This window comes from Leptosomus discolor, chromosome 6, assembly GCF_034619465.1.
Source record: "Leptosomus discolor isolate bLepDis1 chromosome 6, bLepDis1.hap2, whole genome shotgun sequence".
Lineage (NCBI taxonomy): Eukaryota > Metazoa > Chordata > Aves > Leptosomiformes > Leptosomidae > Leptosomus > Leptosomus discolor.
The window spans coordinates 15,981,682-15,996,798 of record NC_141396.1 but is presented as its reverse complement, the minus strand read 5'-3'; the positions used below and the strand labels follow the sequence as shown (position 1 = coordinate 15,996,798).

The window sequence follows — 15,117 nt, the reverse complement described above, 5'->3', positions numbered from 1 at the left end:
GTATTTAACAGAGTAAAGCACAAAAAACCTCACCCACACAGCTTCCTTCCTTCTGGCAGAAGTTATCTCAGACTATGGCCTGTTTTGCTTAGCTCTTTCTTTCTACCTTCCCAAAAAATTTAGAATTGCTTTTGTGTGTTGCATTGTGTGTGGTAGGATTAATGTATGAAAGACACAGCTGATGGCCATGTGGGCTTTGCTAGTCCATTTGAATGTCAGATGAAGCAACTTAGCTTATATCTGAGGTACCCAGCCTATCTGTTGACTTCACTTACTCCAGAAACATGGGATCAGGTGGGATCAGGCCATGAACTGTAATGGTCCTCATGATTTCTGCTGGCCATAGGGTGATTGACTGGTTTAGTCTGTAGCAGATGGTGATTGAAAAGGAACTGTTCTGTGGTTACTGGCTGTGTGTGTTCATGTGGTTCATTACTGTTTTGCCAGTGCAGGAGAAAATTTCCGAAGTCACTTGGTCCCTTTACTTCAGCGTTAGCCCAGACTGGATGTATCCTCTGTAACAGCGCAGGCATTGTTCAGTCTCACGTCTTTCAGCAACCCCACGTCAACTCTACACAATTTACAAATATTTTAATACCCTTTGCATCTCTTTTTGTGAGTTTCTGAAAAGGACTTGTGAATGTTGAATCTTTATCCATCCTGTATCCTTGTCAGATAAGACAGTCTCAGGGATTTAGATAAAATAACCCTAGTTCCATTTCTAACCCATAAGCTTTATCCTTATTCCTTTTTGTTCAGGCAATACAAAGATAAGGAAGAGGAGCACCAGAGTGGGTTCTTCTCAGCCCTAACTAATATGGTAAGCAAGGAAGCAGTGTTTTTGTATTCTTAAGATAGGTGCCTTCATGGAAGTTCAGCAGGAGGGCATTTCCAAGAACTGTGAGCTTGGGATGTGGGTTCTGGAGGAGGACGTGCATTGATCCAATCCAAACCAAATACAACTGAAATGGCTGCATTCTGAGAAGCATGTTGTTGTCTGGCTGAGAAGGCTCTTTCAAAGGATGCGATCTCTATTCTGGTGTGGATAATTGAAATTGTTTTCCTTCATCTTATTCATTCTAGCTGACTTTACTATTACTTGGTAGACACTTTTAAACAGATACTTATTTTTAAAAACAAATTGCTGCTCTGCTGGTGTAGCCTAAAACAGAGAAGCTGAATATTTTTGTGGCAAAGTCTAGTCTGTCACTAGCTTTAGAGATCTGTTTCTTTACTGTCTTGTTTCTCAAGCCTCGGTGCACTCTAGCTATGAAGTAAGCTTGGATTCTGCAGTGGGCAGTGTCTGCGTTTTTGGAGGGTACCCTCTAAAGGCAATTGTGAATTTCTTCCTTGTGAAAAGTATCCACTGTTCCCCCTGCTCAGTTTGGCTTTGCCTTAGTCTGAGATTTAATTGTAGTCTCAGATCTAACTGACAGGAAAATTTCCTGTAAGGATAGTTCAGTGTTGACAGCTGTGTGTCAGGGGTGACGTGGGTGAAACTGCTACCACGTTGGGGCAAGCGCATAGGAAATGATCTCTGTTGTCCTCTTACAGAATTGCAGACTAATCCAGGTTGGAATTCAAGATGCAGTCCTTTTTTTTTCCTCCTTTTGTGATTTGACAGGTGAAGCACTCGTCAGTGACAGTACTGCAAAATTATAATGTGTTTGTAGATGGTCATCCCTTGCCCATTTGTACTTCACTCGTATTAGAAAGAGTTGCATGTGTGCCTTGGATGAGAACACCTCTCCCAGGGCACTTCTGATTTAGTTAAATCCATGTTTTCTCTGCTGTTTAATAACTCACAAATTCCTCCTGTGCAATACTATTTCTTTCCATAGGTGGGCAGCATGTTCATAGCAGATGCTGATGAGAAGATCTCAGTCCAGTAAGTGCACAGATGTTAGTTACACAATGAATGGCAACTCACCATACTGGTCAACGTGATCCCTCCATCATGGAACTGTTCTAATGCAGCAAAGCAAACTAGAGAGAAAAGTTCTCTTGTAACTAAAATGCTGCCACACCCTTGCAAATCATGGATTCTCACTTAAGTGAGAAACGTGCAGCAGGAGGAGCCACAGCTGAACTGCTTGGGAAGAAATGTATAAAGAAAAACCCGACCTTGTGGTCTTTGAGGCATTTTTGACGTGTAGTAGGCATGGTGGAGGTGGCAGATGGGAAGTGATGGTTTGTGCACTCTGTCCCCAGTGAAATGTTTTCTAAATCGAGGGGGCAAGTGATAAATATGAGGGTTGTGGTGACCGTAGGAACTTCTGCCCTTAAAAGAAAGGACTTTAAAGGGAAAATGCTGTTTGAGCGACAAGAGAGACCTTCAACAGGAAGAGAACAAAGACTGTAGCTGATCTCTAAAAATAGCTATTTTTATGTATTGCTATGTACTACTAATAATTGGAAGAACAACTGGATTGCAGAGGCAGAGTTTTAGATAGTTAAAAAAACCATCTTCTTTCAGATGGGCCATGCTTCTGATAACCTTTGCTCTTGGGATTCTTATCTTAGCCCTTAACTAACTGTGCTTTTGTCTGTATCCTTTCCGCAGAACGAATGAAGCAATCCTTCTGGCCCTCTATGAAGCTGTTCACTTAAACCGAAATTTCATCACAGTTCTGGCACAAGTGAGTTTCAGTGAGATGTTTACCCATTTCTTTGTAGTGGATGTCTTTTGAAATGAGAGTCAGAAATGGAATCGGTGAAAAGATAAGTTTTCTTTTTTTTCCCCTGCATGCTTGTCATAGGTGTAGATGAGCATGAAAGATCAGAAGCAGGCCATGGCCTGGGTTTCCTATACTTCTAGGAAATGCTTCCTGCCTTGCCGGAAAATGACTAAAGTTTTGAGGGCACAAGTTTTGTGATCACAAACTTCTGGATGCTTTTCCAAACTCTGTGTGAGTTTGCAAAGGTGGTTATTGTTGGGAGACAGATAATGAGGCTTTCTGATCCGGTGATTGTGCTGTGGCTGCGTGGATGGATAGCCTGATCCGTTTAGGAAAACCTTCAGGTTTAGGCTTTTGATTTTGGTTCGTAAGTACTGCTGGTAATCTGTGAGAAAAATTACATCAACAAAACAGTTATTTCAGGCCCTCAGAGTGCAGCCATACATCACAGGGTAGACACTTGGCACAATGGAGGAGATCTTTGGGGACTCCTGACAGTAGTGGCGGTGGAAGAGGTCTGAAAGGCAGACCTACTGCCTCTGAAGAAAGCTTCTGTTCCACGGGTGGTTAATTTGCTGAGGTTCCCTGCCTCTCCTTTCCCAGGTTACTCATTCCTACCACTTTTGAGAGATTTCTGCTCTTTCAGTTCTGTGTAATACCAACTCAGGCCTTTCTGTGGTCAAGATATCCTGGAGGGAAAAAGAGGTCTTTGACAAGGAAAAGAGTAGGGTAGGAAAAAGCTCTTAAATAAAAAATAAAAGGGTAAGCTAGATATTTGTGAAAGTGATAGCTGAAGCAGCCACTAATCAGTGCGTTTAATTGAAGTGGAGGCCTGATGTTCTGGGGTGGATTGTCTGTAATCCTTCGTTTAAGAGAGGGCAAGGGAGATCGTGCTGTTTTTTGGAAAAAAAACCTCACAAAAGCTGATGAATGCTCTTGTCTAAGTTGGTGTCCAGTGCTAGGGACTGCAGGAATGACTACCTGCTGCTGTGTGGGCATGCCGGGAGAGCAGGGGTACAGTTGTGTTGGTGCCTGAAGTGTTAAGGTTTTGGAGTATTTACCAGCTTGTTGGTCCTCAGTTTTTGCTGCTAGGTGGCACTATTATCTCTCAACTGATGGTTAGTGTTTGGGGAAAAGAAAGGTAAACACCATAGCAAAACCGATGGAAGCGAACACATTTTATGTAAGATTTTCAATGGAAAACTGTATTTTAAAGTTTAAATTGGTACCTGTAATGATTTAAAATTGTCTTTGAGTTGTAGTATGTGTGTCTGTGCTTCTCATAAAATACATGCATTTGTAGTTGCTCCTAAAATGAGATATTCAAAGACAATGTGGAGGATGCCCACTTGTGAAAAATCCTATGGAACTAACGTCAAATCATCAGTTACGTATCTCTTTCTTTTATTTTGAAATTGTGATCATATATTAAGGCAGATGATACATTTATGTAAAATTTGCCCTATGAAGTGGACACTTTGCTTGGCAGCCAGACTTGAAATAGCGTGGCAGATTGCCTACAGTCTCACCAGTGTGGATAGATCCGGAAGCTTACAAAGAGTAAAGTCTAAGCAGTAATTAGGCAGGCAATATTAGCAAAGATGAAATGGGAAGAGTAACTGACTGATGGAAGCTGAGAGGATCGATAATGATAGTGTTATTTATGTTATGCACTCCTTTCCCGCAGTGCCTGGGCTTTATAGTGAGACAGGGAAGTAATAAATTGCCATCATCTTTGAATGTGAACAGGTGGAGGGCAACAGGAAAAAGGATTTGCTTTTAGAAAGAGAAATAAAAGGATCTTGGAGGAAGACTTCAAATGCACACCCTTGGGTTGTTTTGAGGGGAATCGGGAGTTATAAACAGTGTAGGCTTCTGCGTATCTTTTCCCATTCTGCACTGGGGAGGGGCACGTTATCTGTGTGCTGGGGACAGCCACCGCTTTCTGACATATTTTTCTGTTTTGTGGAGTAAAGAAATTGAGGTACAGTTTAATTGTTAGAGATCTAAGGTCGGGAAGCATAGCCTTGCGTTTTGGAGGAGAGGTTGAAGTTTCTTGAAACTTCATTAGTCCTGTCCATTGGGTGAAAGCGTGGAACAGTGCGAGCAGCCATCTGTATGACTAGTGCCTAGGGAAGCTATTGACCTTGGTTTGTCTGGGCATTCGTGTTTTCTGTTAGAGCCATCCTGAAATGGGACTGATGACAACACCAACAAGCCCAAGTCCAATGACACCTGTCACTCCACTTGGAACCACCCCACCTTCTTCAGATGGTAAGAAATGTAATGATCTCCTGGGGAAAAACGATTAAAAACTGTTAAATGACTAGCAAAGCATTTTCTTAAGATGGCAACTAATGAGGTCTATCTGGAGCAGATGTAACCTAGTGGTCTCTTCCTGGAGCGACTTGCCTCACTAAACATGAGCAAGATTCTTTGACTCAAATTTATATTGCTCAATGAAATTATGCTGATGTTCTTTCTGAAAACAGTACCGTCCCAGTATCTGCATGAAGATACACCCAGCCCATTAGTTATTCTGTCTAGGCTTTTACTTATGCATATTTCTAGTGTCAGGTTCTTTGCCTGGGATTATTTGTCATTGGAACAGATTTACAGAGAATCACAGTGGATTCCTGCTTGTCATTAATGCACTTGTCCCCAGCTTTGAATTAATTGGGATTTGAATCCAACCTGGGCGTGGAGGTATTCCTCCTTTTTGTTGCCTTTTCTCTGATAGTCTTTGTAAAGGACTGCTTTCCCTGAGATCTTTCTTCTAAATGAGATGTTACATGTCCCTGTAAACATGCTTTGAAATCATCTATAGTTAAACCCTTTTTGTTTAAGGTATGGATAGACACAGACTATTTAGGAGAAGAAATCAAATGGTTGTTGTCACGAACTTTAATGGTATCCTCTAGATCTGAATAAAGCGTTTAATGAAGGAACAGAGTCAGTTTGAATAGAGCACAGTTTGGAAATATTTCTAGGGAAAAGCAGCCTGGGTTACTCAGTTATATCAGTTATTCAGGTCATTTGATATCCTAGTTAAGGATGATCATCCTTGTGGATGAATTCTGTCTGGTTACCATGGATATCAAAAGCTTCAGTTAAAAAGCCCCTGATGTCTCAAGTCTCCCTGTGCCTATAACACAAAATGTAGAGGGACGGGCATTTTGTGGGCTTCTGTTCAACGTATTCGTTGCAAATGTATCCTCCCACACACCATATTATACAACTAACAGAATTTATGCTTACCTACATATACAGCTTGCTCACACTCTCTTACTTTAATTTATGAAAAACAAAAGCAAACCAAAAACTCTATCCTGCTTTCAGCAGAGGCAGCGGTCTCGTGAAGCTTGAGGCTTCTTGCTGCTTTTAAGGTTACTGAGTTTAAGGAGAGGATCCGATCTCAGTGTGCAGCAATTACATTGGGAAGCATTCTTTATTTCTATTTGCTGTCGTCTTGCTGATCCCTACTTTCAGTGATAATTTGTTTTTCTTGAGGACCTCGGCTTGGTTTAGTTTGGCGGTGCTTTAGTATTGCTGTTATTTTAAAGGTATGTCAGAATTTTCCTCATTTTCTAAGGTCTTGCAACTCAGCTGTAAAATTTCCCTATGGCTGAAAGTTAGCAAGAGGCTTTTTGGCTTTGGAATGAAAAGATTGCTTTCTTCTTTTTCCTGCATTTAAAAAAAAAAAAAAGTGTAGTTGAGCTATTTTCAAGTTACAGCAACATGTAGAAATCCATCTATGGGTTTCAGGCACTTTTATGTCTGTGGACTGGGATTAAAAATGGGTTCATATTCTGGTTTGAAATTTCTCTGGCTGTTAGCCTATAGTGTGAATTAAGACCTTTTAAAGTTTCAAAATATGTGTTTAAAAAAATGAAGGTCTGTAGCATGAACCAGGATAAGCAGTGATGTGTTCTTCAGTGATGTCTTTTTTTTTTTTTTTTTTTTTTAAAAAAAAAAAAGAGACTTTTGCTAGAAACTGTTGATCCATAATATGTAAATCAAGTGTGCCTGTCACCATAGTTATCTAAATGTCAGTTTGCTTACTGTTGTTAAATATTCATTCACTGCATTCATTGTAACAGCTCCAGAAGGACCCACTGGGGATATAAATACATTTTTCAGACTTTTAGCTAAATCTTTGAGCTATTCATAATATTGGGGGTGAAAAAGCTTCCAGTCTCACTGTATAAACTTTGCCAACAGACCGGGCATGTTAGCAGTGTGTCAGGAGCCCCAGAGCTTCAAGACTGAATGGACTAAAACAGCTCGCACTTGGGGATGTGCAGCCTTTAGAAGCTAAAAGCCCCATTATCATTTCTTTGATGTGACTGGAACAGCGAGGTTACATTGATCTATTTGGCCTGTTGTTTCCAAGGGGTACAATTTTGTATTCAAGGTGATTGTATAATCCTGAGCTACATGAGAACCTCTGCTGTGCTCTGGGCCTGTCGGTGCTCCGTTTAAAGAATCCTGCAATTTTCCCATTGGTTTGTCTCCTTTGTCCTTCTGTGCCCGTGCTTGCCCCAGTTCCAGGGGTAAATAATCCTTACTTGCCTCATTACAGAGTTATGATATATAAGGCTTGAATTATGAAAGGTGTTGTTTGTTAAAGCAGACTTCTCCCTGAACCAAAATACAGTTGCGTACATGATCAAATTGCTTCTCCTCAGAGCCTCCAACCTAGCCATCCAAAAATCAGATGTGAGGAATTCCTCACTTCTTGCAAGGTTCACTCTCATCATAAATAACTCTTTCTTTCCTCAAGAGTGAGAAAAGCCTTGAGCATTCCTGAGGATAGATGGAAAAGAGATAATACAGTTCTTAAGATGTGTGTCCTAGTGGTCTGCAGATCTGTTTCCAGTGCAAAGACAGCCCTATCTTAGGCTATCTTCATAGCTTGAGAAGAGAGACAGCCTTCTGGCAGTTGTAATTCAAGCCACCTATGACCTCCTGCATGTGAAAATCTGTGAGTTTGAGCTACTAGGCAGCCAGTAGAGTAGTGTTATTGTCATGTCAGGACAGGCACGTAGAGCTGGAAGAGTTCCCCTTGACTCTAGTGTCTTGTGCTTGCAGGCACAGCATCATAGAATCCCTTAAATTTACCAAACTCTGTCTTAATTTGTTACACTTGTTTCCCAGTAATTTGTGTTGGAAGGCACTTTCAGCATCTTGTTCCTTGGTTAGAAATCTTCAACTTTCCAACCTGCATTTCTTGTCAGTTTATATTCCTTTATCATAATGTTAATCTTAGTGGAACACAGCTAGCTCTTTTCATATGTTGGATTACTCACCTGTGTATTTTGCTGTGTCATAAGTGCATTCTGTTCCTTTGATCAACCTACTAGCCTTTCTTTAAACTTGTTCAAGTATGATTCATTCTCTTTGAACATGGGATCAGCATAATTATGCACAGTGTTCGAGAGAAGGTCTCACCAGCACCTCATGCAGGGCATTACTGTGTCCCTGTCTCTGCTGGAGTGCATTTCTGGATATGTTGTAGGACCACACTCTTCAGTGCTTTGTGTTTGTAGCTCGTCATCTCATGATCTGATAGTGTGCCACGGTATCACAGTGTTTCGTTTGGAGCTGATGAGCTCTCAGCTGGCCACAGAAATAAATCCCTGAATTCCTGACCTTATGGATTGCATTGTTGAATTTCATCTTGTATTTATTATCTGGTCCTTGTTTTCATCCCATTCTTTGTGCACAGTCTGATACTCCTCTGTGTTTACATATCCCAGCTTTCTGCCATTAGCAGAGTCATTAGCAAGCAACTGTTTCTTGTGCCCAGGTCACTCACAAAAAAACCCTATTCACTAAACTGACATCTAAGGGATTCAAGTAGTAACTTCTTCCCAGACTAATAATTTCTGCAGTTGTTTCTGCTTTGCCAGATCTTTGATGTACTTTAAATTTCTGTGTTTGTTCCCACCTATCTGCTTCACTCTTAATTTTTCATACAGAACTGTATTAAATGCTTTACTGAAGTCCTCCTAGACTAGCTCCATCAGTTTTGTTTTGTGGTTTGTTTTTTCAGTTTGTAGGATCTGCAGGTAAATGTATGCTGCATTTTTCCCCACTTATCTTTCCGCCCCTTTGATATTTCTCGTAAAGCCTTTCTGAATGAGAAGGCTGAGAATGGCCCTTGCGGACAGCTCGGGCTCAGTCATCGGTAAAAATGTGGCTCAATCACATGACGGAGGTTTGACAGCTCGTAAACTCAGTGCTTCAGATGGTACGTGCGGAGTGAGCAGGAGGCACGTTGTGCAATTGGCTGAGTAATTGAGATGGCTTCTTGTAAAGTCTAAGGCAGGTGGTGTCCAGTGTTAAGGTGTCAAAAGTACAGCTGGTGGTAACAAGGGGTGTATCCTAGAGAAATGTCAATGAAGTGCTGTTCTGCTGCAAGTGCATTTCTGCTCCCTGATGTGTTGATTTCTCTAGCACAAGCTATGATTGCTTCTGCTTCTCGATTTTTTTTTTTTTTTTTTTTTATTTTTTTTTAATAAAACTGCTCTGTCTACCACTTTGGTTATGCAATAATTGTTACATTACTGTCTTATGTGTTGCTTCTGCAAGAGAGACTGTTGTTGGGAGGGAAGAACCGAATTGATGGGGACCTTTTGGAACTGAAATTCCAAAATTGCTGAAACTGGGAAGGGTCTTTGCTGGGCATGTTTCTTTCCAAGCTGAGAATGGTGTGAATTTAGCTGTGTTGGTTGTAAGAGTTAATTGGATATCGGTGAGAATATCTTGAGCTCCCTAGGTTGGGAATGCTGATGAGTGCTAAAACAGCAGGCTGATCTCCCTTGAGGCGGGGGTGGGGGGCAGGACAGAGAAGGGTATCACTCTGCTGAGTACCACAACCTATACTTAGAGCAGGAGAAATGGTCTCTGCGGGAGTGGTACCAGTCTTCAAAACGAAATCTTTGCTGGGTGGTCATGAAGGAGGAGGAGATCAGGTGACCCTGCAAATAAGTTGAACCTATCCCAGGTCTGTGAGTCTGTGACTTGGTTCTCTGTATAGTTCTCTCTTGTATTTGTAGAGGGTAAACATGTCTTATCTGCTTTGTTCCAGTTATAAGCTCTGCAGAGCTGCCTTTGGATGCTGATGTGCAAACTAGCAACCTGCTGATAACCTTCTTGAAGTACAGCTCGATTGTGATGCAGGACACAAAAGGTAAATAAATTCTGTTGAGGCAGCTTTGGATGCAGCAAGCAGTGCTTCTTGAAGTCATGAGGGCGTAAGAACATGTATAGTGACTCCAGAAATAGAAGTTAACTGGAGTCCCTTTAGAGGACTGAAGATTCCACTTTTTGAGAAGATGAAATGATTTCTTATTGTGAGATAAGAGTTATGAGACTAGGAGAGACCTAATGCTGGCTTGAGAGAAGTCTAATGTGGAAAGAATGTAATAATAATAATAAAAGTACCTAATTACCAAGTCTATCCCTGTGCTGGAGGTGTGAGCGTATCTGATTCCCAACTGTCTGACAGAGAGGGGAAGTCATGTACCAGAGAACTGTATTTTTAAGAACATTTAGAAGCTGACACAGGAGGCAAAGCTCAGAAATATTTCCTTTGTCCTTTGGTACTTGCTGGTTAAACAGGCAGTAACTTACACTGTACTGGCAGTAATTTGCTTATGAAGATCTATTTCCATATTGTGCTTTTTGTTTCTCCTGGTAGTCTTGTGGGGGTTAATTTCAGCTTGCTGGAGTTGAAGTATTGCTTCATCTCCTGTTCAAGGTACCCATGGGTGCTGTTTTGCCCAGTGGTTGTATAGGCAGGACCACAATGTGAACATAACAAGTGATCTTTGTACCATATTTCAGCCTATTACTGACTTTTGCTGTTAAGTTAGATGTAACAGTTGTACAAAAATAGGAAGATAGCTGCAGTTTGATTACTGAACTTCATGAATTTTTGGCACCGAATAAGAGAGCAGGCAGGAGAGTTCCCTTATACCTGCTAGCTTGCAGTGAAGTTGTACCTGGCTGGCTTGTTGTTGTTTAGTATGCAAGCTAGTTGAGGAAAAAGTGAGTAACTGAAATTAGGACCAAAAGGGACTTGATGAAAATATCTGGTGCACCCCTCAAAACCAAGGCAGAATCAGGTTTACCTCTATCTTTTCTCAGAGATGTTGCTAACAGGTTGGATAGTGGAGCATCATTTTTAGACTATCTATTTCAGCACTTAACTGCCCTGACTGTGAGAAAGCTTCATGTGCTTCCTAAAGTCTTTGCTGTGATTTAAATTAATTACTAGTTATCTTCTCCAGGATAGATACTGAGAACGGATTCTTTCTTTCTTCTTTGTGTCAGCCCTGATGTGTTTGAAGTCTGCTTTCATGTTTCCTCTTGCTTTTGTCTTTAAGCTAAACCATGTCAGTCTTTGCTCAGTCATTTCTTGTACATTGCACACATGAGCAGGGCTTACCAGCTCTCTAATCATTCTCATTTGCTTTTGTCAGGGTCCCTCTTACTGATCCAAGTCTCTGATAGAACAGTGGTATGTTTTTCAATTTAACTTCACTTACTAGTCACTGTAATAGGGAAAGTCTGCATAGGGACTCAGGAACTGCCAAACTGAATTAGTTTCAGATGGACTGAAATCTGATAGAGGGGATTCCTTTCTAAACAAGCCAGCGAGAGATGAGTTTATTCTGATATGAGATGGGAATTGATGTTTCTTTCTTTACTTTCTAGCTTGCATAACATTTGAAATTTGTGTGGCTGATAGACTTCATTTCCTTGCCACCATGGTAGCATGTGGCAATGAGCTCCACTAACTGCTGGTTTAAAAAAAGTGTGCCTTCCAAACCAGTACTTATTAATTCTAGTGGGTATGTTCCTGTCCTTGTATTTTGATGATAGATGGGGCCCTGCCTAACTTTTTTTCTTCTTGTGTAAGACCAAGCTTGAAACAGGCTGCCGAGGGAAGTGGTTCAGTCACCATCCCTGGAGGTATTTAAAAGATGTGTAGATGTGGCACTTAGGGACATGGTTTAGTGGTGGACTTGGCAGCGCTTGGACTCAGTGATCTTAAAGGTCTCCAACCTAAATGATTATGTGATTCTATGTGACACCAATATAGCAACAAGAGAAGAAGAATCAGAGAATCATGGAATGGTTTGGGTTGGAAATGACCTTAAAGATCGTCTAATTCCAACACCCCTGCCATGGGCAGGGACACTTTTCATTAGACGAGGTTGCTCAAAGCTCTGTCTAACCTGGCCTTGAACGCTGCCAGGGAGGGGGCATAACTCTAATTTACTCCATGTGTCTTGAGACACTTAAGGGGGAGACGGGTTTGTTCCACATCCAGGACTAGACAGTTGTTCTGGTCCTGTCCCAGAGACCATAATTTAATAGACTGCGTTTCCTAGATCCTCCTCTTGTTTTCTCTCTTGTGTCGGTCAGAGGATGCTGCATTGGGAGAAACACAAACTCTGCATCGTTTTTTCTCATCTGTAAAATAGGGTTCATACTGATACACCTCGCTGTAGGAAGTGGTCTGCTTTGTTCCTTTAGTGAAGGATGCTGTGAAAGTACGAAGTGTCTATGCGAGTAATTGCCTGCGTTAGCTGCCCCATAACTGCTGAAAATGCCATGATGTTCACAACACATTGGCTGAAGGCGGAGTACTTGGTGTGAAACAGGAGCCTTTACAGCACGATCCCCAGAGAAAGAAGTGGTAGCAGCACCTGCAGAAATATACAGGGAGGCTTTACAATAGGAAAATAACAAGGCTCCAGTGCATCGGAGTTCTTTGAGGCCATTTCTCCTGCTTTGCTGGAGTAGAAAACTTTTCACTTAAACATTTTAGCTGAGGTAAGGAGACACAGGGGAGAGTTTTAACTCTCCCATTCCAAAATTCCTCTTCATTTTACTTAGTGCAGCAAGATGAGATCAGCACACTTAAGGGCACATCTTGTTAGTAAACATCTGTCCCTCAGCAGCATAGAAAAGAAAACAAAAGAACCATCAAACTAGACAGAACAGCTAGCTAAGCCCATTCTATCTATTTTTATAGATCACCATATACATACTAACTAGCACAGTGTTTGTAAAAAGTGACCTGCAAAGATGCAAGGAGTTTGGCTGATGCTGTCTTCTGATTTATATGAAAGTGATGCGACTGTTTCAGACTTCCCTCTCCTCCAAGTTTGCCTCTAAGGCAGATGTCTAGGATGGCATGTTTAGTGGTCTTAGACTTTAGAGAAGCCGTTGGAGGTCTCGGGGAATGTGCAGTTTTAAGCTTTCTCAGAATTTAGTTCTGAGTGTGTTGTTATGGTTGGTTTTTGTTTGTTTGTTTGTTTTTGTGGCTTTGGGAGTATGCAGTGTGAATAGTTTTGGTTTTAGAACAAAGATTTTTAAATGAGCTGGATTGGACAGTGTCTTGAACAACCTGATCTCAGCTGGCCCTGGTTTGAGCAAAGATTGGACCAGAGGTTTCTTCCATCCTAAGTTACTCTATGACTGTAGGTATCTTGGTTTTTTTGATATTTCGAGGTTAAAACTGAGAGAGAAGAATTTTAAATAATCCAAATAAAAATTGCATTCTTCTGCCTTAGACTCACAAATAGAGAGGAACTTTCAGGCCTCCAGTTGTCATTCAGGGTAAAAGCTGCTCAAAGTTGTAAGATGAATAACAAGTTGCAGAACATGATCAGGGTGGAACTCCTTTGGCTTAAAATGCTGAGGCTTTGCAGGCTTCCTTCTTCCATGGTGTTGCACAGAGCAAAGTAGGTCATGTCTCTCAGTATTGGGGTTAAAACTCAGGACTGCGAGCATAAAGTCGGGAGTCATTCTGCTACACCATGCTGTGCCTCTACCAAGGCTTTGCTGCTTGTTTCATAGCCTACAGCAAAGGTGATCTTCTTCATTCCATCTTGTCCAAGAGAGGGAAAAGTGTATCTCTGCTGTGACAGAAAGAAGGAACTAATCCCAGTATTTAAAATATCTGTGGAAGTAATACTGAATGAAACAGAAGCCCCACTGATAGTTCCAGTGCTGTTGGAGGTTCAAATCAGAAACTTTGCTGTTGGCGCAGGCTAGTGACAAATTGGTGGGATCTAGTGGTCAGGCTGGAGGGTGAATGTTTAATGAGAGTAGCTAGACTATTAGCTATCATGGAGGAAGTAGGAGTATAAAGAATCTCCAAGGCTGGGCTTCTCTCATGCTGCAACAGGTATCTTGCCCTTCAGCATTGCTCGGCTTGCGTGGCTCATGGAGGACTTGTTTTTTCTTCTTTGCAGATGAGCACCGGCTGCACAGTGGCAAGCTCTGTCTGATTATTCTGACATGCATAGCAGAGGTAGGTTTCTTGTGTGAAACTCTTCAGCAGATGGTGTGTTACAGGGCTCTATCTGCAAGGACGTCCCCTGCCTCCTGTTGAGCAGGAGCTGAAGATCTGCAGTGGTACTGAGTAGAGAGGACCTCAGGCATTTACTGTGTTGCTAGTAAATCTGACGCGGTATTGTTAAAATTGACTTGAAACTTGAAAATTGCATCATCTTATTTAGGTTAGCCAGCTCCCAGGGATGAAGAGAGAAAAGAATGAACCTAAGCCTTTTCTCTCTTAGCTGTTGAGTGACCTCGTGGTGTGGCTTTTAGATGAGTAATGTGCTAATGGCTTTCAGCTCTGTGCTGTTCTTGGTAAACATGGGCAGTGCCATATCCCTTCTGCCTAAGAAGGGTACGAGTCTGAAAGAAAGCCACATGGTGTAGGTCCCTACAAGCAATCCAAGTAGCAAATCTGGCAATCGGGTGAGAAAGCAGTATCACAGAGCTATGTCAGCAGTCCTGCCTGAATGTGGTGCTGCCTCATGGGAAGTATGTACTAATGGCTCGAGTCCTGAATGGTGATGGAGTTTGCGTGGCATTTGCCTTTTGCTTGCTTGCAAGCAAAGACCTTTCATTCTTAACAAAGAATAAGAAGCAGTGATGTTGATAGCCACTGTAAGGATTCTGAAGTCATGTTTCTTCAGGGTGCAGCCTGAAAGCTAATCATCTGCATTTCAAATATTTATATGTTTTTCGCAATGGACTTCTTCAGTTGGATACATAGCTAATACAAGATAAGAAATTCTGTTTCTACATAGCAAGGGCATGTTTTGTTTCTGGTATTAAAGGGAGGGTATATTTATTATCCAACCTGGCTCTGCATTATCTGGAGGAATCACTTTGGTTTAGAGCTGGTTTTGGAATGAGCTTTCCCTGAGAGGTGGGACAGCAGATAAACCTACCTGCTAGGACTGCAGTAGCTTCTGGCGTGATGGGTCCATCAACAAACCAATATAAATGTTCATCCACACAGTTACAGGAGCTTGTGTGCTGCAGAACAAGACACTGGTCTGTGCAGTCCAGAGTTTGCATGAACAGAGGAGAAGAATGGCAAATAAATTGCTAACATACAAGC

General features: G+C 41.6%; 1 protein-coding gene across 1 annotated transcript in view; it reads left to right on the top strand.

Annotated features, from left to right (window-relative positions):
• ARMH3 (armadillo like helical domain containing 3) overlaps window positions 1–15,117 on the top strand; it is a 123,920-nt gene that overhangs the window by 14,198 nt on the left and 94,605 nt on the right. The window contains exons 10-15 of the mRNA XM_009954428.2: window positions 760–820; window positions 1,842–1,888; window positions 2,564–2,639; window positions 4,859–4,952; window positions 9,772–9,873; window positions 13,955–14,013. Coding sequence (XP_009952730.1) covers window positions 760–820; window positions 1,842–1,888; window positions 2,564–2,639; window positions 4,859–4,952; window positions 9,772–9,873; window positions 13,955–14,013 — 439 coding nt within the window. The remainder of the gene's footprint in view (window positions 1–759; window positions 821–1,841; window positions 1,889–2,563; window positions 2,640–4,858; window positions 4,953–9,771; window positions 9,874–13,954; window positions 14,014–15,117) is intronic.